The following is a 27180-nucleotide window of genomic DNA, read 5'->3' as shown; positions in this document are numbered from 1 at the left end:
TTTACCCTCTACCTTCACAAGCCTTCCAGGGCCTGCTGCAGTGAAGCAGCCCCGCAGCATGATGCAGCCACCACCATGCTTCAGGGTAGGGATGGTGTGTTTTTGATGATGTGCAGTATTTGGCTTATGCCAAACATAGTATTTAGTCAGATGGCCAGAAAGCTCAATTTTGCTTTGATGAGACTATAGAACCTTCTTTCAGTTGACTTCAGAGTCTCCCACATGCTTTCCGGCAAACTCTAGCTGAGATTTCATGTGAGTTTTTTTTCCAGAAGTGGCTTTCTCTTTGCCACTTTCTCATAATGCTGTGACTGGTGAAGCACCCGGGCAAGTTGTTGTATGTGTGGTCTCTTCCACATCGGCCACTGAGGCTTGTAACTCCTTCAGAGTTGTCATAGGTCTCTTGGTGGCCTCCCCCACTAGTCCTCTTCTTGTACGGTCACTCATTTTTTGAGGACTACCTGCTCTAGGCAGATTAATTTCTATTTCTTGATGATTAACTTAACTGTACTCCAAGGGATATTCAGTGACTTGATCTGAAAATTTTCTTGTATTCATCTCCTGACTTGTGCTCTTCAATAACCTTTTTCTTGGAGTGTTCTTTTATCTTCGTTGTATAGTTGTTGCCAGGATACTGACTCACCAGCAGTTGGACCTTCCAGATACAGGTGCATTTTTACCACAATCAATTGAAACACCGTAACTGCACACAGGTGATCTCCATTTAATCAATTATGTGGCTTCTAAAACTAATTGACTGCACCAGTGATGATTTGATATGTCATATTAAAGGGGATGAACACTTATACAATCAATTATTTTGAGTTTTATATTTGTAATTAATTTAGATCACTTTGCAGAGACCTTTCACGTTGACACGAAAGAGTCTTCTTCTGTCAAAAAAAAAAGAACAAATTAAATCCACTGTGATTCAATGTTATAAAACAAGAAAACTTCTTGGGGTGAATACTTTTTATAGGCACTATATGTGCCTAAAATTTTTGCACAGTAGCGTACCTTGATACATTGTGTAATGAATTGATCTGTGTGAACAGTATGCAAGACAATCTTTTCACTGTACCTTAGTACATGTGACAATAAGAAACCAATACCAATGAAGTTTTCATTTTCTACCATTTTGCTTCTGCTTGACTTGACTCAAGCCTCGACAAAGTGTGACTGTTGACCTGTTGACTCCATAGTATCCCTTTTAGATTCAAAGCCTGAGTCCGCCAGTTGCTCACACAAAATCAAAATCTAAGCTGCTAAGGTCTGAGATCACAATTGGAAATAGAACAGTTGCTTTTTAATAGGTCACTTGTTCTGTTTCTACAAAGCAGAGAGAGTTGCAGTTCCTTTCTCCCCATTTTGAAGAGGGCATGGATCCAGAACAAAGGAAAAACCTGACTTGTATTCATCAGTAAGCAGAATTAAATTGCTAGTGTAATCTGTGTCCACAGGATAACGGGCAGACTGAGTGGAAAATGTCACACTGCTGTTCACCTAGAGATGAAGCTGAGGTATGCTGTTGGTGGATATTGTACAGTGCTTTAGACCACAAATAATTGGACCGGGAAGTGCTAGTTTCAAACAAAAGGTGCTTTAAAAAATCATGCATTACTGTGCAACACATGCTGAATCAAAAAAATATTTGTTGTTCACACCATTGTGTATATAAACCATGCCTTTTAACATTTAATAACTAGATATAATTTATAATAGCCACCTCTGCATCCTTCATATGTATGGGCTATTTGCTCTCTTGGTGCTTGGTACATTCATATATAAAGGTACAGTATAGTATATGGAAATAATTTTCTAAATGGTCTATTGTAACCTGGCTGCTTGTTCTGAGATGTTGTTGCAAATGTTGCTCAGTGTTTCACAAGAACCCTGCAATTAATTTTGTTGGTTTCAGTTTTAAAGTTCTCACATTTTATTAGATGACTTTTATGGAATAAATAATTGATTGTGCATTTTGTTTCAGTTTTGGAATCAGAAAATGTTAAGGAAGCTCATTCACTGAGTGAAGCAGACACAGCATTTAACTTCATAACAGACAACGAACTAAGTGAATGTACGATGTATCCTGGACTAATTTGCCAGCATTTCTGCATCAAAACGTTGGAATCCTATGAGTGTACATGTTTTCCGGGATATACACTGCAAGCTGATGGACGCAGCTGCAAATCAGGTGAGAGGAAAGACTGATCTCAAAGTTATCTTGCCAAATTATCATTAAAGCCATGTCTTTAGCTGTATGAAAAGTTGTGCCTTACAAGTAAGGATTTCATAACAGATATGTCATTTATGTTCCATTATTTGATCCATTCATTTGATCAGTTTATCTCAATTTAGGCATTTGGTAATTCATTACCTGACCAGGCAGATATATTAGAAATAAATCACCATTCCTTTGTTGCCAGTTGGACCCTACCCATAACACTGCTTACCTACAGATGGACTGCAATGGTTCAAAAAGAGGCTTGCCAGAGACCAAAAGATCACCAGCAGTAAAAATTGGTTGTGCCAGTGATGGCAATATCTTATGAAGTGAAGACATATCTCGGAGCCAGACAGCAGCAGAATGTAATTTAGCAGGATGGCAATTAGGTGGGCTAACCAGAAATTGGCAGATGCTGGAAATCTTGAGCAACACACACAAAATGCTGGAGGAACTCAGCAAGTCAGGCAGCATTTACTGAGGGGATTAACCAGTTGATGTTTCAGGCCCAGACCCATCAAAGGGTCTTGACCAGAAATGTTGACTGTTTGTTCTCCACCACAGATGCTGCCTGACTTGCTGAGTTCCACCAGCACTTTGACCATAAGACCGCAAGATGTAGGAGCAGAATTAGGCTATTTGGCCCATCAAGTCTGCTCCGCCATTTCATTATGGCTGATCCAATTTTCCTCTCAGCCCCAATCTCCTGCCTTCTCCCTGTATCCCGTCATGCCCTGACCAATCAAGAATCTATCAACCTCTGCCTTAAATATACATAAAGACTTGGCCTCCACAGCTGCTTACGGCAAAGAATTCCACAGATTCATCACTCTCTAGCCGAAGAAATTCCTCCTCATCTCCGTTCTAAAAGGATGTCCCTTTATTCCCTGAGGCAGTATCTTCTGGTCTTAGACTCTCCCACCATAGGAAACATCCTCTCCACATCCACTCTATCAGGTCCTTTCACCATCTGATAGGCTTCAATAAGGTCACCCCTCATTCTTGTGAATTCTAGTGAATACAGGCCCAGAGCCATCAAATGTTCTTCATATACCAAGCCTGGAATCATTTTCATGATCCTCTTTTGAACTCTCTCCAGTTTCAGCACATCATTTCTAAGATAATGGGCCTAAACCTGCTTACAATGCTCCAAGTGAGGCTTCACTAGCACTTTATGAAGTCTCAATATTACATCCTTGCTTTTATATTCTAGCCCTCACCACAGGTGCAACCTGCAATTTAACCTTTAGGGAATCCTGCACAAGGACTCGTAGGTCTCTTTGCAAATCAGTTTCTTGAATTTTCTTTCCATCTACCAAAGTGCATGACCATACACTTCCTGACACTATATTCCATCTGCCATTTCTTTGCCCATTCTCCTGGTATGTATAAGTCCTCCTGCAGTCTTGCTACTTCCTTCAAAACTACCTGCCCCTCCACCTATCTTCATATCATCTGCAAACTTTGCAACAAAGCCATCAATTCCATCATCCACCCCTGTGGAACACCATTAGTTACCGGCAGCCAGCCAGAAAAGGCTCCCTTTATTTCTACTCTTTGCCACCTACCAATCAGCCTCTGCATTATCCATGCTAGAATCTTTCCTGTATTACCATGTTAGATATACCATGGGCTTGTAGATTGTTAAGCCGCCTCGAATGTGGCACCTTGTCAAAGGCCTTCTGATGCCACATCCACTGATTCTCCTTTGCTTACCCTTCAAAGAATTCTAACAGATTTTTCAGGCAAGATTTTCCCTTGAAGAAACCATGCTGACAATGGCCTATTTTATCATGTGCCTCCTGAAACCTCATCCTCAATGATTGAGTCTAACATCTTTCCAACCACTGAGGTCAGACTAACTGGCCTATAGTTTCCTTTCTCTTCTGCGTCTCTCCCTTCTTGGAGTGACATTTGCAATTTTTCAGTGTTCCGGAACTTTTTGAGGGTGTGCTAACTTGTGTATTTTCCATAATGAGTGTGATTTTTATTGCCCCTTTTTTCCGCTGCTGCATTTGAAGTCGAACACCAGGTCAATGGGGCCAGGTCAGCAATAATTACCTTGGCTCACGATATTAAGCTTATTCTCCTGAGGGATATCTATAGGATTTGCTGGAGGGTAAGAACGTGAGTTGGGAGCTGGAGAAGTCATTCAGCTCCTCAGGCTTGCTCTGCCATTCGGCTGATTTTCTATATCAGCATCATTTTCTTACTATTCCAGTTTCCCTTCAGTCCCACAGTGTCAGGAATCTGTTGTCATTCTCTGTTTCGAATGGACTCATTGATTGATCCAGCACAGTGCTCCAGGGTTGAGGATCTCAGTAATTAACTGTTCTCTGTGTGAAGAAATTTCTCTTTATCTCCAACTGAAATAGTCTGCCTCTTATGTTGAGTCTGGTTCTAGACTCTCCAGGAAGGAGAAAACACTTCCCCACATCCGTCCTACAGAGATAGGAATTATTTTGTGGAATATTCAATAAGGTCATCTTTCATTGTACTAAACTTTACAATGAACATGTCACATAAGGAGAGATTGAATAAGTAGATAAGCTCATTCAGGGATCATCTAATGAATCTTCTTTACACTCAGCCTAAAGCAGGGGTTTCCAACCTGGTGTGTACTGACCCCTCGATTACTGATAGGAGTCCATGGCATAAAAAATGGTTGGGAACCCTTGCTCTAAGACTATCTATCTATCCTTTGTCATCTAAGGAGAATAAAACTGTGTACAATACAGATTCTGGTTCCACTGTATTCATACATAATACCACGAGACAGCTGTACTCAGATCCTCTTGCAATAATTTATTCCCAACACAAATGCTGAAGAAATCTGACGTGTCCTCATTGACCTTACAAATTTTGATGTGCCATAGAAACCATCTATCACTGCTTGACATGGCAACTGCTCTGCCCAGGAATGCAAGAAACTGCAGGGTGTTGTGGACGCAGCCCAGCACATCACAGAAATCAGCCTCCCCTCCTTGACTCTGTCTGCACCTCTCGCCACCTCTGCAATGCAGCTAACATAATCAAAGACCTCAGCCAAAAATTATATCCTCCTACCATAAGGTGGACTTTTGACCTTACAATTTAGCTCGTTATGATCTTGCTCCTTATTGCCTACCTACATTGTACTTTCTCTGCAAACTTCAGCACTGTTACACTTCAGCAGGCATTCTGTTATTGGTTTATCTTGTCTACCACAACGTACTGTTAAATGTATTGATCTGTATGCAAGACAACCTTTTCATTGCAAACACGAGGAAATCTGCAGATGCTAGAATTTCAAGCAACACACATAAAAGTTGCTGGTGAACGCAGCAGGCCAGGCAGCATCTCTCGGAAGAGGTACAGTCGACGTTTCGTGCCGAGACCCTTCGTCAGGACTAACTGAAAGAAGAGCTAGTAAGAGATTTGAAAGTGGGAGGGGGAGGGGGAGATCCGAAATGATATCTTTCTCCCTAGGCCTCCTGTCCCATGATCCTCTCATATCCCTTTTGCCAATCAACTGTCCAGCTCTTGGCTCCATCCCTCCCCCTCCTGTCTTCTCCTATCATTTCAGATCTCCCCCTTTCCCTCCCATTTTCAAATCTCTTACTAGCTCTTCTTTCAGTTAGTCCTGATGAAGGGTCTCGGCCTGAAATGTCGACTGTACCTCTTCCTGGAGATGCTGTCTGGCCTGCTGCGTTCACCAGCAACTTTTATGTGTGTTGCTTTTCATTGCATTTTGGTACATTTGACAATAATAAACCAATCCCAACTCCAACATAGCCTTTTATCTTATTTGTGCTTGTGCCTGTGTTTAACTTTCAGTGACTTTTGCACAAGGATACAATACCCCTTTGAACAAGAACATTTATTTCACAATCACTCACTATTTAAAAAAAAACATTGTCCCTTTGAAGATGAACATTTCACAGATGCTCACTGTTACTTTCCTGTTTTGTGTACCGGAGTGGATGACCTCTCAGTTTTCCACATTGTATTCCATCTGCCATATTCTTTCCTCAACTAGCTGAGGATTTTTTTTTAATCAGTGGATCTGTTTTTTGATGAGGTTTGGCTGAGGAGAAAGGCTGGAGAGATCACAGTCCTAAGAGAATAGCAAAGTGTTTGACGTGAGAAGGAGGGTGGGGCATTTAACATCATTGCTTTATCGGAGTACATCATAAACTAGTGCCTCAAAAAGTTTAGTGATGTTAGCGGACAGGTTGAACACAACTCCATTATACCAATGAGTGCTCTAACAATTTTGGTGAGACTTGTAATGAGGTGACAGGAAAATAACAATCATGTAGGTGTGATTTGTAACTCCCTCAATCAGTGGTTCTGAAATTCATTGACCTGAAACACTGATTCGTGCTTTTCCATAAAAATTTCATGACTTGCTTTGTATTTCCATTTTTAAAAAATATTTTAAATATCCAATTGTATTCAAGCAAACTATATCCCTTAGTTAATTTATACAGAACACTTTGAAGAAAACTCTCATTAATAGTGTGCTGCCAAGTGCTTAAGGAAATGAGTCATATTTCAAATTGAAGAATTTGGCAAAAAGCAGTAATGGCTTCTTTTGCAAAGTGCATCTTTCATAAACATTGTCCTTCTGACAAGCAGAGCCCTAGGTGGTTCCAATACTCTCTTTCTATTATCTGATTTTAATCACAGCTAGTGACATGATAATGAAAGAAGGAGGTGTATGGTATTATCTGTATTAGCACTTTGTACTTTCACTGAACCCATTAGAAACTTACAGGAAAAATAATGGGTGAATTCAATGGGTGAATGGCTGTTTGATGTGCGATGTTTCCTTGCTTTTTGCCACTTGTACAATTTGTTCTTTTCTTTTCGCGCATTTGGTGTTTGATGGTTTCTTGAATGGGTTCCATGGTGTTTCTTTGTTTCGTGAGTGCCTGTGGGAGGACAAATCTCAGAGTTGTATTCTGTATACATACGTTGATAATAAGTGTACTTTGAATCTTTGAATTTGAATATCTGGCAACTTCATTTTCTGCCTTCATTTTTCCACAATCATAGGTGAGGCTGTAAATCTTATGCAAGTTAATATAGAGTTCAACAACTTTGATCCTTTCAAGATTTAGAAAATGCGAAACTGGCTACCCCCTAGAAATAATGTCTGTAACATTGCCAGACAGATGGTAACAATCGAAAATGTGTGTTTTACCTCATGTATCAGCCTATCCCTTCATGCTTAATGAAGTAAAAGATGATGCCAAAGTACATAGAATGTCTGCCACTTGGTTGTGTCGCTATTGCCAATTGCAAATTGTAAAGCCAGATAATTCCTGAGGGAAAAAACTCAAGATTGCATGATGCAGTCAACAGCCTGACCACATCAACACAGATGTCAAAGAGAAACATTTGATTTACCAGCAGATTATGTCATAATGTCAAACTGCACTATCTGTGTCATGGCTTTAAACACAGCCTATGGAAGATTAAGTTCTTCTCCTTTCTGGCTATCATGAGAACTTACAGGAATTGATCACATCAGTGACCCAAGTACTGATGATAAGTCAGCCAGCCAACCTCAGTCAAGAGGATGGCAGCATCATTCAGAGCCTGCATGTCTGCTTGGATTAGCATGAACATCCAATTGGATGACCTGACACAATTCATTGAAAGGGAATTCCGAAGGTAGAAAACATCACTACCTTTAAAGAAAATTCCTGAATACTTTTTGGATGCATGACCTTCAAGGCTATGGACCTGGAGGATGGAAAAATGGATAAATCAGAGAAGTCTACTTTTGCCATGAACAGAATGGGCTGAATGTCTTCCCTGTGCCGTAAATGTGATTTTCTATGACTCTGTGCAATAGGCTTAAACTAGAAAAAAATCTTTCTAAGAATATTAAGAATTTTTCACAATACAAAGAATGACCAGTATTAACTAGATTTCCAAACAAACAATGCATTTATTTAAAAACTATTGATGTGGTGGGGACTGCACGTGCACCATGTCTTGTTTTTGGGTATGGGCCATAGTGAAGGTTCATTTGTGTATCTAATAATAAATGCAAAATCCTTACTGGAAACCAGTTTGATAAATCTTTATGAAGACTAATTCGGTATTAAGGTCAAACATTGGAACGCTATGTACAGCAACTTTCAGAACTGCTTGCAAAGTCTTGTAATTTTGGAGTTTTCCCTCATAATCATCTGGGAGAATACATAGGTAGAGGAATATTAATCTTCATTCCAAAACTATTGTAATAATGACTCATATTTTCTAAGCAATTTCCATCTGTTTTTCAAAATCCTGAATCATATGCGGTATATTTTTTGCTTTTATATAGTCGATCTTTGACTTTAATATCATAAGTGTAAACATGCACTACTGAGTCCTGATGAAGGGTCTTGGTCTGAAATGTTGACTGTTTATTCCTTTCCATAGACACTGCCTGATTTGCTGACTTCCCCTAGTATTTTGTGTAGGTTGCCTTGGATTTCCAACATCTGCAGATTCTCTTGAGTTTGTGATCATTAGAGTAAATCAGATTGCCATTTATGTACTATTTACAATGGTAGAAAAAGGTAGTGAATCTTGTTATTGTAATTGTTAATCTATTAATCTAATTTACAATTAATTCTCTCTGGGTGATTTTCAATGTTCCACCTGGATCTTGGCAACTTGTAATGTGATTGGTTGTTCTGAATACATTGTGAAGGCATCTGTCTGGAATCCATCTTGAAAGATGTAGATGGAGATCTAGTCTGATCAGCTTGTCACTCACCATTTCCTGGCCTGTTTTGAAAATTAGCTTTATGGAGCCACACAGCTGAAAGCTGAGAGCTAACATTGCAAGTATGTGTGTTTAGTTCTTGCTTTGACAGGACATTGATAGGATGCAGAGCTGGGCTGTGAAGTGGCAGATGGAATACAACCAGGATTCACTTTGGAAGATTGAATTTGAAGGCAGAATACAGGGTTATTTTTAGTAGTGTGGAGGAACAGAGAGACCTTGGGGCCCATATCCATAGATCCCTCCAAGTTGACATGCAAGTTGATAGGGTGGTTAAGAAGGTATATGTAGAGTTGGCCTTCAGTAGTTGATTGATTAAGTTCCAGAGCTGTGAGGTAATAATGCAGCTCTATAAAACTCTAGTTAGAGTACAATTATAATATTGCATTGTTTTGTTTGCCTCATTATAGGAAGGTTGTTGAAGCTTTAGAGCATGTGCAGAGGAGATTTACCTGTATGCTGCCTGGATTAGAGAGCACGCTCATCAGAATAGGTTGGGCAAGCTAGACCCTTTCTCCTTGGAGTGAAGGAGGATGAGAGGTGAATCGATAGAGATGTACAGGGTAATAAGAGGCACGGTCAGACAATTTTTTTCTCAGTGGAAAAGCTGGTACCAGGGAAACGTAATTTTAAAGTGATTGGAGGAAAGAATAGGAGAGATGTCAGAAATAAGTTTTTTTTCACAACAAAGAGTGGTGAGTGTGTGGAACCAACGGTAATGGTACATTAGGGGCATTTAAGATATTCTTAGATATGCACATGGACGATAGAAAAATGGAGGGCTTTGTAGAAAGGAAGGGTTAGATTGATCATAGTGGAGGTTATTAAGTGGCACAACATCATGGGCTGAATGGCTTGCACTGTGTCTTAGGGCTGTATGTTCAACTTACTCCCAACTCCATACATATCCCACTTAGTAAAAGTGACCCTTAATCATGTGGTGTACTGGATCCAAGGAAGAACAGAGTTTTGAAGCATTCATTTTGTTTGCAGATAATTGACGTTTGCAACCTGCATAGAATGACACGAAGGGGATTGACATTTCATCTGTTTATGTTTTGAAACAGAATATGAAGAGGAAGAGAAAAGTTTTATGGAGGTGCAGCCTTCTGAGGCAACGCAGACTCTGGCATTTGAAGACGTGGATCGCTGCAGAGGTATGCTTTTATCATCAGCAGTGTTTTGCTCTTGGAAAGAATACTGCAGCTGGAGAAACACTCCTGAGTTGCAGCTAGCAGCCAACGTAATGGTCATCATGGTCATTAGGAATTAAAATATACATGGAGGACGCAGGAAGGATATGTGTAAAACAAAATAGTTTTTAGAAGTTTCAACTATGAATGGAAAAATAACACAAAAATGGATTTTCATTCCATTTTTATTATTGATTTCTCCCTCCAGTTTAAAAAAAAATTCCTCTATTCCCCACTCTGGCCTTTTACCTCTTCTCTCCTGCCCAACACTTCCCCCGGGTTCCTCCTCCTCTTTCTCCTATGGTCCATTCGCTTCTCCTATCAGCTTCCTTCTTCGCCAGCCCTTTACCTTTCCCACCCAACTAAACTCACCTATCATTTTCCAGCTAGTCTCCTTTTCCTCCCTCCCATCTTTTTATTCTGGCATCACACTTCTTTCCCAGTCCTGAAAAAGGATCTCGGCCCAAAACGTCAACTTTTTCTTCATTTGCACAGATGCTGCCTGACCTGCTGGGTCCTCCAGCATTTTGTGTGTGTTCAATTGGAATATCGTTTTGTCCTTCCATTGTGGGGAGCTCGATTTTTGTCAAGAGAACAGATTTTTCCCTGCACTCTTTCAATTTTATTGATATCTTTTCTGTGGAACTGCACACAATACTCCAAACTCAGCCTCACCAATGTCTTATACAACTTCAACCTAACTTCCCGACTCCTGTACTCAGTACTCTGATTTATGAAGCCAATGCTCAAAAAGCTCTCTTTATGACTCTATCTTTGTGACCACAACTCTCTACAATTTCTTGCAGTGAGCAGTAGGAGCAGTTGCATACTGAGCTGTGATACATCTAGATAGGGTGCTCTATGAAAATTGGATATGTGGAATATGACGAAAAATCATTTTCAAATTTAATTTCAAGTTCATTGTCGTAGACGCATGTATATACACAGACTATAAATGCCATAAAATGAGCTTTTTATAGCAGCAGTACATTACATTACCAGCATAACTTAAATTGACATAACTTGCTTGACACAATAAAAATAATGACCTCAAGTGCTGGAAGAACTCAACAAGTCAGGCACCATCTATGGAGGGAAATGCATAGTTGATGCTTGAGACCCTTCATCAGGACTGGAAAGGAAGGTGGCAGATGTCATCGATAAGAATGTGGGGGAGGGGAAGGAGTACAAGCTGGCAGCTGATAGGGTGAGACCAGCTGAGGGGGAAGATGGGTGGGTGGGGGAGGGGACCCACCCATCTTCCCCCTCAGGTGGAAGAGGTGAAGAAAGGCTGGAGAAGAAGGAACGTGACAGGAGAAGGCCGTGGAAGAAAGGAAAGGAGGAGGGACACCGAAGGGAGGAGATAGGCAGGTGAGGAGTAGAGAAGGGGTGAGAGGGGAATCAGAATGGTGTGTAGAAAAAGAGAGGAGGCAGAGAAATTACTGGAAGTTAGAGAAATTGACGTTCGTGCCATCAGGTTGAAGGCTATTCAGATGGAATATGAGGTGTTGCTAGGGTTGCCAACTGTCCCGTATTAGCCAGGACGTCCCGTATATTGGGCTAAATTGGTTTGTCCCATATGGGACCGCCCTTGTCCCGTATTTCCCCCCGCTAAGGTAGAGCGTTCCTATGAAACCTTTCGTGCCGAAATGGCGTAAAACGAAGAAGCAATTACCATTAATTTATATGGGAAAAATTTTTGAGCGTTCCCAAACCCAAAAAATAACCTACCAAATCATACCAAAATAACACATAAAACTTAAAATAACACTAACATAATGGTAAAAGCAGGAATGATATGATAAATACACAGCCTATATAAAGTAGAAATAATGTATCTACAGTGTAGTTTCGCTTAATAGAATCGGGAAGATTAAGCCAAAACTGATTTGTAGAAAAAAAGATCGGCACATCACGTATGCGCACACAAGTGCCCACGTAAGGCTTCATGGTCATGGTTGTCTTTCTCGGGGTAAACACAAGTGTCCCGTATTTGAGTGCTACTTTTGTCCCTTATTTGGGAGTGAGAAAGTTGGCAACCCTAGGTATTGCTCTTCCAACCTGTGCGTGGCCATTTTGTGGCACTGAACAGGGCATGGAGCAACTGTCAGAATCAGAATGGGAAGTTGAAGTGAATAGGTGGCCTCCAGGAAATCTGGCCTCTTGTGGCAGACAGAGGGAATGTGCGTGATGAAGTCATCTCCCAATCTGTGACGGGTTTCACTGATGTAGAGGATGCCACACCGGGAGCATGTGATATAGTAGATGACCCCAACAGAGGCTCAGATGAAGTGTTGCCACACCTGGAGCGACTGACTGGGGCCCTGAGTGGTGGTTAGGGAGAAAGTGTAGGGGCAGGTGTGGCATTTGCTTCACATGCAGGGGTAAGTGCTGGAGGGAGATCAGTGGGAAGGACGTGTGGATAGTAGGGTAATGTAAAGAGCAATCCCTGTAGAAAGTGGAAGGCGGGGTGGGGGGGGGGTAAGAGGGACAGAAAGATGCTTAGGGTTTGGATGCATTTGTGGATGGCAGAAGTTCCAGAGAATGATATGCTGGGTATAAAGGCTCATAGGGTAATGGGTAATGACAAGGGGAAAGCTATCTCCGTTTTGGCAGCAGGAGGATGGGGTGAGGACAGATGTGCAGGAATATATTTGTAGTGAGTTTGAGTGAGCACATGGTCGCAGAGTTCACAGGGGGAGAGCACTGAATTCCTGTCAAAGAGAAGATTTTAAACTTCTTCGGGGCAAGCGTAGTTTGTCGAGACTTCACAGTGGAGCAGCAAATCAGAAACAGAAGAGGTTCTGCAGTTGCTGGAATCTCTTGTGTTTGTGATAATGACACTCGTGCGAAATGGGAGGAATAAAGAAATACAGTCCGATGTAGTGTTGGGCTCTTTTCAGCTCAGTTAAAGAACCTGATGGTAGCTGGGACAAACTTGTTGCTGAACCATGATGTGCAGATCTTCAGGCTACAGTACCTCGTTCCTGATGGCAGCATTGAGATGAGGGTATGGCCTGGATGGTGGGGTTCTCTGATGATGGATGCTGCCTTCCTGAGACATTGCCTATAGTAGATATCCTTGATAGTGGGTGGGGTGTAACTGCGATGTAGCTGGCTAAGTCCAACACTTTCTGTAGCCTCTTGCATTCCGGTCATTTGAGTTTCCATACCAGCCTTGATGCATCCAGTCAGAATACTTTCCACGGAACCTCTGAGAAGTTTATCAGACTCCTTGATAACTTGCTGAGTCTCTTTAAACGTGTAAGAAAGTAGTGCTGGCATTCTGTCTTCATGGTTGCATCTATGTGCTGGCCCTAGGACATTAACACTCTGAGATGTTAACACCCAGGAACTTGGGGATGTAATGTGTACTTTGATCGACATAGAAAAAGGTTTAAGTCTCAGTGTTTTATGTTAAAACTGCACGTGTTAAGCAAGGGAAGTGTTTCATGGCATTGCTATCTATCACTTTATTTTGATGTGCTGTCTTCCACCCAATCCCTTCTTCTTGGCAGCTATACGCCATCTCCCCCCCCCCAACTCACCAGTAATTGATGTTACGTACCCCGTAACTGGGTTGCCAAACCAGCAGAAATGGATCACTCAGTTGGAGTCTGGATTACGAGAACTAAGAAAGTTTTATTAAAGAAACAAGCAACACAGTAATCGAAAGGATAATAAATGCAACAGTTCAGCAATGATAAACGCACATGTGCACAGAATTAAGATAACAAGATTAATCAAGCTCTATCGTTGTCTAGGGGTAAATGACCAGTTTCAAAGTGACACAAAGTCCAGTTCAATTTAGTTCAGTTCGCAGTAATCTTTGCCATGGCGATGGACAGTGGGGGGGGTGGAGGAGAGAGAACAAAACGCGTGAATATTCAACACAGCTTCCACACACAGACCTTCGCAGTCAGCTTTCGGGCGAGTCCTTTGTGATGTCATCTGAGGTCACCGACCGTGACCCCTCCGTTTCCAGATACGATCGTTTCTCTGCGCTGAACCTGGCACCCAGGCAAGGGTGGACACACACCAGGTTCCCACCGATCGTGCCTTTCCACTCTGAGCGTCTAAGGCTGATCCCGCGATCAGCCGTCCAAGAGCTTCCCACAGACTTGTGAGAGGCGCACTGCTTCCAGGGTCTCGTTACCTTGGGTGTCGTGTGTGTCCTGCCTTAGCGAACCTGCCCCTTTTTATCCCCCTGCTGGGGTATCGCCTGTCCATCACTTCAAACAGTTCAGGGTTCAAAGGGGGAGCCGCTCTAGACAGCTCTCTCTCCCGTCCCTTCATTACACATCTCCAAGTGCTGCTCCATTGTTTTCCTTATCTCTCTCTCCTGAAGACAGGTGGCAGACCAACTGCTGATCACACAGGACAGCTAACATCTATGTGTATTCTTGTCACATTGAACATTCAGAAATGTAACTAATATAACAGAAACACACAAACCAAATTTTACGTGCTTGCAAGTGTGGAAGATTTCAGGAAAGGACGACTATTTTATTATCTCATCTGTTGAGAATGGTTCAGTGGACAGTTAAACAAGCATTCTTTTTCCCATGTTTGGTGTAAACATCATTTTTGTGTTGTTCATCTACCACTACTTAAACTGGCAGTCGTGGTGTGTAAAAGGCGAGTTCTTTGATATATAAAGGTCTCCAGCTAAACTTAAAAGTGTTATGACCCACTACTAGTGCCAAACATGCCCAGTAGATGTTAAGAAAGTCTAACTTTGATTATCCTGTTGGGCAAGTGACCATAATCTCCATGCTCACTCTTTTTTATTTTTTGACCTGTCTAATTGATAAGGAATGTCCCTCCCAGTAATTGTGCACTGCCTGAAATCTGGATCCTGTTGTTTAGCAGTGACCCATCATTGATTCCTCTCGAGATCGGATGACAGAGTCATTTGTTTCTAGACATGCTGAGCTTCATATACATTCCAGAGTCTCCATGACAAACTGAGGCCTTAACTTAAAATCAGGGCTTAAACTTGCATAAGATATCTTGAAAATGTCCAGAAATACTAATTTATATTCTCACATACTTGTTCCCAGTGAGAAACCACCCACCCGTGCGTACAGCTATCGTTGAAGTGTGTCATAGATTTGACCTAGAACAAAGAGCAGTACAGCATAGGAACAGGCCCTTTGACCTACAGTGCTGAGTCAAACCAATTAAATTGGTAATCAAGTGGCTAACTACTATAATCCCCTCTGCCTACATAATGTCCATATCCTTCCATTTTCCTCACATTCATGTGCCTTATCTCTTAAAAGTCTCTATTGTATCTGCCTCTACCACCAACCCAGGCAGGAGAAAGTTTTCCTAACAGAACTTCCTTCTCTTAGCAGAAGAATGTTTTCCTTTGAGTAATTCTGATGATGGTTGTAGTTTATGAAGGTGGGTCTGACTTATTGTTAAAATGAAGCTTCTTTATCACAGATGCCAGTCCATGCATGCATTACTGCAATCAAGTCGGGAAGGATATTATTTGCTCCTGTTTCTCTGGTTACAGACTGATGACAGATCAGACCTCGTGTGAAGGTAACTTGTATGTTTGCTGTTTGCAAAATGTAAAACAGAGATAGATGACTTGAGTTAATTTGATGTCAAATTTCCCTGGAATTCTACGAATGCAATGAATATCCATAGTCAAATTTTATTAAAAGCATATTTACCAAACAAAAATGAATTATTTTGAGTACCAATTCATGGTGTCTGCGAGACCACTAGATATGTGCAATGAAGTTAGTCAATGAGAAACATGTAGTTAATGTCGCTTGTATATTTTTGCTTTTGGAATAGGTGGTTTATCAATGACTGGGGCTTTAAACAGTCGATAAGGCCTTTAGCTAATGTCCACTCAAGTATCTGCTCTTCAGTAATTATGAGGCTGTCCAGAATTTCTGCAAGGGTTGTCCCAATCTTTTGCCCTCGACTAAACGGCCGTAAATGATTGTGATAGTGGATGGAATTCCCAACAAGATTATTACGGACAGTACAGAGGTAGCCAGGGTTGTGATGTTTTCAGTTAGGTTTACCCATCAAATTAAAATAGCAATCACATTAGCTGAAGTTCCACATAATCACTTTCCTTTGTCCCACTGGCCATTTGATATCTCAGGTGGCTGCCCCATCAGCCATTTACTGCCCCACCCCTCCTTCTCCACCAAAATGGCCATCTTTGACAATCAATGGTACAGCAGTCCCAAAGCTGCTGAGTTGCAATGTTAAGAGTTCCCTCCATGTTAGCTGACTAGGCAGCTTAGTTCATGAATCTACTGTGCAAAGTAGAACTTGGTCCAATCAAACTGATGCAGCTCTTGGGAAATGTGGCTCCATTCCATGATTTTGCATGCTGAAGGTTTACTCACCTTTAATGTTGGCGTCTTCTTTGGTGGATGCTCCAAAGGTAGACTATGTATTAGAAAGAACGACTATGACAATATCTTCTTTGTAATCATTTAAACGTGTTTAATTTTGATTAATGTTTCTTTGATGATTTGTAATACAGATGTGAATGAGTGTGTACTGGGCACACACAACTGTTCAAGAGGAGAGTCCTGTGAGAATACTCAAGGGTCATTCCAGTGCATCCCAATAATAACTTGTGAGAATGGCTTTGTCGCGAATGCATTCAACAAGTGTGTTGGTAAGACCACAAGTCCCTTCTTTTGTTTATCCTGCTATTGAAGTGTCTTCTCTTCAGTAATTACCAGGCTGTCTGGAACTTCTGCAGGGGTTATCCCAATCCTCTACTGTAGACTAAGTGGCTGTAAATTACTGTGATAATGGATAGAATTCCCAACAACACATTATGTTAGGCAGTGCAGAGATAATGAGTTTGTTTCCTTCTAGGTCTAATTACCTCGTGCTACAACAGTGATTACATTTTAGTGAATGTGAAACATCTGAAAGGGCCTGAGGTTGTTCGAGCTGTTGTGTGAATGGCTTGTTGTGGTATCTTGGCCGCTCCTGTTCCTTTTCAGCTGTTAGCTCTGACAAGAGATCACAAGATAGCACGATCAGTAACAGATGACAGATCCTAGCGTCTTGTGTCTCCAGATCAGGAACTCAAAACAGCTCCCGTGACAGCTCTGAGAGTCAGTAAGATCACGGGTGACCCTCGGCCTCATCACTTTCCCACTTGAACCATTCATCCTGATTCCCTCTCTGTTCAAAAATCAGTTGATTTGAGCCTTAAATGTACAGCCATGCTGAGATAGAAATTTCTGAAGATTTATAACCCGGAGAATAAGATTATATCCTTGTGTATTTAGTATTTCAGTAATATTTCAATCAGAATCAGGTTTATTATCACCGGCATGTGTGTCGTGAAATTTGTTAACTTAGCAGCAGCAGTTCAATGCAATACATAATATAGAAGGAAAAAGAATAACAATAATAAATAAATTACAGTTTACGTATATTGACTAGATTAAACATTGTGCAAAACACAAAAATAATATATATAAAAGAAGTGAGGTAGTGTTCAAGGGTTCAATATCCATTTAGGAATCGGACGACAGAGGGGAAGAAACTAGTCCTGAATCGCTGAGTGTGTTCCTTCAGGCTTCTGTACCTCCTACCACTGAGAAAAGGTCTTTAATAATGGACGCTGCCTTTCTGAGACACCGCTCCTTGAAGATGCCTACAAAGTACCCAGGACTAGTATCCAAGATGGAGCTGACCAGATTTACAACCCTCTGCAGCTTCTTTCGGTCCTGTGCAGTTGCCCCTCCATACCAGACAGTGATGCAGCCTGTCAGAATGCTCTCCAGTGTACATCTATAGAAGTTTTTGACTGCATTTGTTGACATACCAAATCTCTTCAAACTCCTAATGAAGTATAGATCGCTGTCAATATTTGTATTTGAGTAATCATCTTGTGTTTGTGTGTGTGTGTATATATATATACACACACACAAGATGATTACTCATATAGATAGACTAAATATTCTTGCTACCACATGATACATGCACACCTCGCTTACAGTAAACCTGAAGTTAGACCCGCATTCTCGGACTCCCGAGTCTTCCTTTGAATTAGTTTAAAGGTTTTGAACTTACAAACCTTAACAATCCTCATCTGTTTTCCAAATACCTTTCTCCTTATCCTGAATCTTCACCACCTACTGCTGCACTCAGCCTGTGCTAATTTAGGATGCTGCATTAAGCTTTCCTTAGTTTCTTTAGCCACTGGCAGTGTTATAGTTTAGAACATAGAGCAGTACAGCACAGCACAGGTCCTTCGGTGACCTTTTAACCTAGTCCAATATGAATCTAATGCTTCTTTCCCGTATAGCCCTCCATTTTTCTTTCATCCATGTGCCTATCAAAGAATCTCGTAAATGTCCCTAATGCATCTGCCTCTACCACCCACCACTCCTGTGTAAAACAAAAAAACTATCTTAAACAACCCCCTCCTATGCTTTCCTCCAATCACCTTAAAATCATCCCTTCTTGTATTAGCCATTTCCTCCCTAGGATAAACGCACTGGCTGTCCGCTCTATCAGTGTCTCCTGTACACATCCATCAAGTCACCTCTCAGACCCCTTGGCTCCGAAGAGAAAAGACCTTTCTCGCTTCATCTTCCTGAAGACTGGCGATTGCTTTGATACTTTTACTGGCAAGCTCTGTTCCTCAATCCAGCTAAAGGACTTGTAGGCTCCATTTTTGGACTCTAGTATCAGAAACATTTTACCCTGATAACCTCTCCACATTAATCCTTTGGGCATTTTAAGCTTGTGAAACCTGGTATTGCTGTGTATGACCTAATGTAAGACCTACTACAGATAATGGTTTAAGTGCCTCAGTGTCCTATCGACTGAGAATACTTTACACGGCTTAATGCTCAGTCTCCTCCAGATAATATTTGACCTGCATGGTTTTCTCATGGCATTCCCAGAGGTCCAGCTGTCCTTAACCTCACTGCCACGGTTATCTCAGAAAGCCACGAAATCCATGAGCAGCAACTGGGACTGATTTGACAGACCTTGGGCTCTAGGCCCCAGCCATCAAGTCACTGGTTAACGCCTTGGAGTTGCTTGCTAATTTCTCTAATGATTGGAGACATTGAGAATTAATTCCAAAAGGTTTAAATACATTTAAAAAATAATAACTGTTAGAAATTGTCCTGACAAAGGGTCTCGGCCTGAAACGTTGACTGTACCTCTTCCTAGAGATGCTGCCTGGCCTGCTGCGTTCACCAGCAACTTTGATGTGTGTCGTTAGATAAAATTGAACTGGGTTTCTTCCCACATTCCATAGAGGTATGGTTAATAGGTTAATTGGTCACAATTCATAGAGGTGTGGTTAAAAGGTTAATTGGTCACATATCATAGAGGTGTGGTTAAAAGGTTAATTGGTCACATTCCACAGAGGTGTGGTTAATAGGTCAATTGGCCACATTCCATAGAGGTGTGGTTAATAAGTCAATTGGTCACATTTCATAGAGATGTGGTTAATATGTTAAGTGGTCACATTCCATAGAGGTGTGGTTAATAAATTAAGTGGTCACAGGGGTGTAATTGGGCTGTGCAGGCTTGTGTGTGCTGTATCCCTAAATAATAGTGCAGGTTAAAATGTAACAGTTACAGAAAAAGTACAGGTAATCAATAAGGTGCAAGATCACGTTGGAGTAGGTTGTGAGGTCAAGAGTCCATCTTATTGTGCTGGGATTCATTTAATATTCTTGGTGCCTTTTCAGTTTATTTTGATGACACCTTTTACATGAGACCTTAGTTAGACCCTACTTGGAGGACTGTGTTCAGTTCTGGTCACCTCATTACAGGAAGGATGTGGGTGTTATAGATAGAGAGCATAGAGGAGATTTACAAGGATGTTGCCTGGATTGGGGAGCATGTCTTATGAGAATAGGTTGAGTGAACTCGGCCTTTTCTCCTTGGAGTGATGGAGGATGAGGGGTGACCTGATAGAGATGTATAAGATGATGAGAGGGATTGATCATGTGGACAGCCAGAGGCTTTTACCCAGGGCTGAAATGGCTAATGTGAGGGGGCACAGTTTTAAGGTGGGTGGAAGTAGGTATGAGGGGGATGTCAGAGGTAAGTTTTTTTTTTACACAGAGAGTGCTGGGTGCGTGGAATGCACTGCCAGCGAAGGTAGTAAAGGCAGATACAATAGGGTCTTTTAAGAGACTCTTAGATGGGTACAGGGAACTTAGAAAAATAGAGAGCTATGCAGTAGGGAAATTCTAGGCAGTTTCTGGAGTAGGTTATGTGGTCCCACAGCATTGTGGGCTGAAGGGCCTGAAGCATGCTGTAGACTTCTATTTCTCTACGTTATGTTTCTATACCACTGAAATGATTTACGTTGTGCTGGCTACTCCAGCCGGGGAGCTGAGGTGCTGGATACTCAGTACTTCTTGCCCTCAGCTCCATTTTTGTACTCCATCTCTGGTCCCAGTGCTGATCCTGCCACACTGGAATGGGAGATTTGAGTGCTGGTGTCAGACACCCCCACTGGTCCATTTATTTCTGACTCCCACGTTGCAGGAGGAAGCCAATGAGCTGACCTCCACACTGTACCTGTTGTTGGTGATTGAATCATTGGCTGCTCAGCTGCACAATCCATCCCATATCATCTACTCCTAATAAAATTTTGCACGATGGAACATTATGCCTTCCCCCGACAATGTTTTATCATGTCTGATACAACGTGAAGTCCCTCATCTGCTCTTCTTTTTTTCTATGATAAGCATTTCAGTGAATGGTATGACTAAACAACTTAAAATTATAACATAATGAATGTATAATGATTGTTTTTGAACTCAGTTATTCAATCCTCTTCCTACAAAGCTTACTTAAAAAGATTGACTAATCAGTCAACTTGTATTATACTTATGAGACCACAGAGTTTATCTCTGAATCAATTGGCAAGTGCAGTGGCCATTTAAATACATTTGAAGAGCTTGATGCATGTTTCACTGATAAATATTTACTTGCAGAATTGATTGACCACAAGGAGGAGACTCTTAAAGAGAGATTGGATAGGCTGGGTTTATTCTTAATGAATGTAGAAGGCCGAGGGGGATGACTTGATAAAGTTTTATTAAATTATGAGAGGCATAGGTAGGATAGAAGCAGAGATTTTTTTCCCCAGTGCAGGGAGTCCTGAGCCAGGCTTAACGAGAATTTAAAACATTGCTGAGGGGCAGGTTTTTCACACCGAGCATGAGGGACATCTGAAAAGAGCTGCCAGAGGAGGTGGTAGGGGCTGATACAGTTACATCAGTTTTTAAATGTTTCTTGATAGGATGAGTGTAGAGCAGGGGCTCCCAATCTTTTTTAAGCCATGGAGCAAGGGTCCTATGTTGGGAATGAGTAGAGGAATGTTGATAAGTGTACTGGTGCTAGGCAACATAGTCAAGGAAGGCCAAAAGAGTCCATCGCTGTGTTGTATGTTTCTATGGGTTAATTTAACTGCAAGTAAAGGAATTTGTATTATTTGTATTGATTATAAACATGCTAAAATTACTCTAGTAATTGTACAAAAATAAAGGTAAAGCCTATGACCTTGATCACATATAGATTGAACTGCAGCCTATTAGTAAAGTGCATGACTATCTCCTCACAAGTACTTCTGTAAAAGAATGAATTTCTAACATTGCTGTAACTCCAGGTTGATTAATACCAGATGGGGTTCAGAAATGCCGACCATATGCAGAACAAGGACCAATGATTCATTATTTCACCCATTACTAAACAGGAATCAAATGTATTTGGAACTTAAGTAAGGAACTGAGACGCTGTGTGTGGCTTTTGCCGATTCGAGTTTTGGATTTACATTTTGCAGTAGAAGCAGTATTCTGTGGGCTTATACTCGGTACAGGAAAATGTTTTAACTGGGTTGCCAATGAGATGCATTGACTTCATTTATAGGAGTTGAGAGTTTATCCGAGTTACGGTCCCTGTGGTGGAATGGCTGCATCTACACGGGTACGGAAATCACAGTACTGTGGCCACCCATCTGGTTTTAATCAATCTGGCATTGCAGCAGATTCCTTCACAAAGGAACTGTGAAGGGGTTCATTTGCCTCTGCATTTTAAATTCATCTCAGCTGAGTTCAGCAACAGCAAGCTACAATTTTTTTTTTGTTTTGTGTTCCATGCTGCAATGAAGTAACTAATTCTGTGGTTGTTTCAGCAGCAGGATGAGAAACGTGCTCCATTATTAGCTTATTGTTCTATGAAATAACTTGCAGCTTTTTGTGTAACACAAGGTCGGTTAAAAATAACAAATTAATCATAACAGAAAGCACTCTCAGAAACATGCATTTGTTATCAGCCACGTAGAAAATTGGGACCCACGCTTCTTCATTTCACAAATTACTGGACAAGAATTAGACGCTTGACTGTGATAGGTAAACATGTCAATATTAACCTTTTTGGTTTTGCCCGCTTGTGTTTCAAACAAAAGACCAGTGATTGAATATTTATTTCCTTTCATGTTGTATTTTCTGCCTTCCTTTGTCAGACGAGCACTAATGTTTAACACTGTAACCTAATCAACAGTCTGCATACTCTCAAGCTCATTATCATTGGATTATTTGAGGTTGCTCTGTAAACAGCCCGAAGAGATCTTAATACCAGATGGCTGCTTACTGGGTCCATTCTGACTGATGCATTCTTCACATTCACACATAAATTCATTTAAAAACGTTACATTCCTTCCTTATCTCTGCCTGGTTATTTTTGACTGAATCTAATATGTAAGTTAGAGCAACTGCTTGGGCGTTCCTTCCAGGTGCATGTACACAAAAATAACATGCGCGTGTTCTGAGGCACAACAGGCATCGTGTGGAACCAAAGCACAAGGTGAATACACGTGCAAAAGAAATTTTAACTCCATAAGATATAGGAGCAGAATTAGGCCATTTGGCCCATCAAGTTTGCTCTGTCATTTTATCATGGCTGATCATTTTCCGTCTCAGCCCCAGTCTCCTGCCTTCTCCCCGTAACCCTTCATGCCCTGACTAATCAAGAATCTATCAGCCTCTGCCTTAAATATACCCATGACTTGGCCTCCACAGCCACCTGCGGCAATGAATTCCACAGATTCACCACTTTCTGTCTAAAGAAATAAAATATAAAAATATTATAACGTAATGATTATGATATAAAGTCAATATCATGGAGATGTAGCACCATAAATGGAACTCTAGGCAGACTGTTTCCTAGAAATTGGATGAGCAAATTTATTTCTGGTGGTTATTTTTAGCTGAAAGTTGCCCATAATGTCTGATTTTGGCTACATTCTCACACACCGTCCTGACTGTTGTGAATTTGGACCTGTCACTTCGATTCACCTTAACACTGAGATTGTTTCTCCTATTGCATCATGTGTTTGAAATGCTGTCATTAAAATGCATCATTATTTACATAGCTAGAAATTGAGATGGTTACTACTGTACTTTTGATCCGAAAATCCAAAAGAACAGTTGTTGCCAGAAATCTGAATTAAAATAGAAAATACCAGAAAATCTCAGTAGGTCAGGTAACATCAATGTACAGAGACACAGAGGTAATGTTAAATGTTGTCCAGTCTTTTGTGGGCGCTGCCTGTTCTGAGTGTGTCTATCATTCACTGATTACAGCACAAGTTCATCATGGTGAAGATATTTCTGAATCAATAGATAAATAAATTTTGACTGCTCTCCCACCTAGAAAGTTTCATCTCTTCTCATATGTTAGATAATTCAAAACACTAGGAAACAGTTTATCAAGTTTACCAGTCAGCCAAAAATGTAATTCCCATACTAACCCTTAATCCATTGCCCAGAACAACACATTTTTTAAAACCAAAGTTTCCAAATGGTGAAATGTTCACTTTATTCTCATGGGCTTTTGGAAATCTCTGCGAGAAATTGCATGGGAGTGGCAGATCCGTTCTTGCAGATGGCAATAGTTTGTTCAAGTCATCTTTCGTTCTTAACAAACTTGCAAGCACTGAAAGACATTTAGTACTCACACCATGAATTATTCTGCACCGTTCTGTTTAAGTTATTTAATTCCATAATATTTAGGACAATATCATCAGGATTGAGTGAGGATTCCAGGAAATGCAGTGACCATCTGTTTTCCCACACTGTAGACTAGCTCTCTTTTGAATAACCAATACAAGGAAATCAGCAGATGCTGGAAATCCAATGCAACACACACAGCTTTCAGCGGGAACTCAGCAGGCCAGGCAGCATTCACGGAAAAGAGCGAACAGTTGATGTTTTGGGCTGAGACCATTCATCTGGACCTTCATGATTGCTAGCATCTGCAAATTTTACAACGCACACTGTCGGAGCAGTGCTGCCAGGATAATCAAGGACACGACCCACCCAGCCAACACACTTTTTGTCCCACTTCCCTCCGGGAGAAGGCTCAGGAGCTTGAAGACTCGTACGGCCAGATTTGGGAACGGCTTCTTTCCAACTGTGATAAGACTGCCGAACGGATCTGGGTCGTACCCTCCAAATATCCGGACCTGCCTCTCGGTTTTTTTGCACTACCTTACTTCCATTTTTCTATTTTCTACTTATGATTTATAATTTAAATTTTTAATACTTACTATCGATTTGTACTCCAGGGAGCGGGAAGCGCAGAATCAAATATCGCTGTGATGATTGTACGTTCTAGTATCAATTGTTTGGCGACAACAAAGTATAAAGTATTTTCTCTCGATTCCGCTGAGTTCCTCCAGATTTTTGTGTGTGTCCATTTTGAATAATTTCCACGTTGGATTTTAAGAATTCTGTTTAGGATTTGTGGATTCAGTAACAAAAGCGGAGAAATCTGCAGATACTGAACAAGTCAGCAGCATCTGTGGAGAAAGAAACAGAGTTATCATACTTTGGAATAGATTTCAATAATATATTTATATGAAATGTCAAAATTTTTCTTTCGGAGTTCCAGTATCTTGTTTTTGTGGCTTTGATACATATTTTGTACATAATTTCAGCATATCAGGACATACTTCTGATTGGCGAGTTTCACATTTGTTTCTCATTGATTTATGTGGCAGATTTAAAATTCAATATCTTGACAATGTGATAACAATATACTATAATGTTTTTCTGCAGATATCAATGAGTGTTTAACTGATTCCCAGACGTGCAGTTTTGGAGAAATATGTATAAATACAATGGGATCCTTTAAATGTCAGAAGATGATTACTTGTGGACCAGGCTTTGAGAAAATGGACGATTATTGTCAAGGTTTGAAATATATACGAAGTACTTTAATACTTGATTTTCTTGATCTGTGACTTTACATATTCTTTCCAAATACATATTCCCTATTGTTGGTACTGCATGAATTATTAATCCTGAATCCTGGATGAAATTATCCAGATTAATCCTAATAAATAATAACCTTAAACTGGATTTGAATTGAGTTAAAAGTTATTATCTTCCTACCATATTTACTGGGGACCAGAAGCAAGAAGTACTAATCACCTGAGTATTGTAATGCCCATGCCCATGACTAGCTTGATGATTACATTATTTGATTGAGTTGACTAAAGCTATGGCTGCTAGACTGGGCTTGCAGTTTCTGGTTTGCTCTGTGATAGCCTTCATAGGAATAGTCTCTGCACTCTAGTTCATCCGAGCAAGTCCTATCTTAATCATTGAGGACGTCCATCCTCTCTGGTGCAGTCTCTCACTGGCATTCTTCCAACTCCAATAAAAAGAACAGATCTAGCAGCTCAAAGATGGGTAGTTCTGAGGGGGTGTGACTTTTTGCCACAATCTTATTTACATGTTTCTTCGCCTCTCTTTAACCTAGGTACCAAGTGCATCATTCACGTAAGCCCCATACTGAGAGCCTCACCAGCACACTTTCATTCACTCCCTGGGACATCAGATGAAGGCTGAATATAGCAGGCACCACTGAGCTTCCTGGCCCTAAGATATCTCAGCTCTAACTCCAGATCTAGCCCCACAGCCAGCTAATACATCCCAGATCACCTGCAATACTGATGTTTCCCGAATAATATGTTTAGTGTGTCCTCTCCACAAAAAGGCAGAGTAATTCCAGCCCTGCTGTCCCTATCAAACAAATGCCAATAATCATCTAAGTGATGGAATCTTGCCAAAACGGACTATGCAGGAGATGCTCGGGGACCTGAAATCTGTTAGGGCTTTATGAAAATATGAAATAGAAAACAGAAAAGGTTGGAGATACTTAGCAGGACTAGCAGCATCTGTGGAGTGAGAAACAGAGTTCGCATATCACATTGAGGACTTCTCATCATATATGAAGATAATACTACAATGACTGTAGGCCGATTTTCTCAAGGGTCTTGGGTCCAGACTGCACAGGAATTTTATTTGTATTTTCCTGAATGTCTGTCTTCTTCCAGGCAGTTAGTAACCTGAATGTTAGTATTGCCTATCAGATCCTGAATTAAGAATCTGGTGGGAGAAACTTCCCTGTGAAGGATTTAAGCAAAATTCCAGCTTGGTCCTTATTGACTCCACAGGATCTTGACTGAGATGAATACCTGAGCCTTGTGGAAGTTTCAGCCGCTGGTCAGTGGTGATAAAAACCAGAATTGTTAGGAATGGGGCTCCTTCAGATTTTAACTGCTTCCTGCTACATTTCTGCTCCATGGAAGAAGTTAAAATTCTTCCCATGTGATAACAAGGTTTTGCCTAATTTCCCGGGGTTATCCCCTTGGCAGCTTGGGACTGACATAATGGTGGGCACTTAAGTTTATTGAAATTAACTGTAAAAATAAACATAGATATGTGTGAGCTTTTCAGCCTAAGCTCATGCAGGAACATTGTGCTGTATGTCATCAAGCATAATATAATATTTAATGCAGCAGCAAAGTAATGTTGCAGAGTATTAAATTCCCTAGTTTGGTCACCTACATTCCATACTCCATAATCAACAGTCAGCCGGAAACATGTTTAATGATTTTACTTAAACCAGTATCCCAATTCTACTGGCAGTAATTACCCTAA

General features: G+C 40.9%; 1 protein-coding gene across 2 annotated transcripts in view; it reads left to right on the top strand.

Annotated features, from left to right (window-relative positions):
• Positions 1-27180, top strand: part of fbln2 (fibulin 2) — a 259586-nt gene that overhangs the window by 163429 nt on the left and 68977 nt on the right. For both annotated transcript variants that reach the window (XM_063068129.1, XM_063068130.1), the window contains 5 exons: positions 1988-2194; positions 10061-10150; positions 15638-15739; positions 16710-16847; positions 25291-25425. In XM_063068129.1, the coding sequence (XP_062924199.1) occupies positions 1988-2194; positions 10061-10150; positions 15638-15739; positions 16710-16847; positions 25291-25425 (672 nt within the window). The remainder of the gene's footprint in view (positions 1-1987; positions 2195-10060; positions 10151-15637; positions 15740-16709; positions 16848-25290; positions 25426-27180) is intronic.

Source organism: Mobula hypostoma, chromosome 15, assembly GCF_963921235.1.
Source record: "Mobula hypostoma chromosome 15, sMobHyp1.1, whole genome shotgun sequence".
Lineage (NCBI taxonomy): Eukaryota > Metazoa > Chordata > Chondrichthyes > Myliobatiformes > Myliobatidae > Mobula > Mobula hypostoma.
The sequence above is the reverse complement of the archived record's forward strand: the minus strand, read 5'-3'. Positions and strand labels throughout refer to the sequence as shown.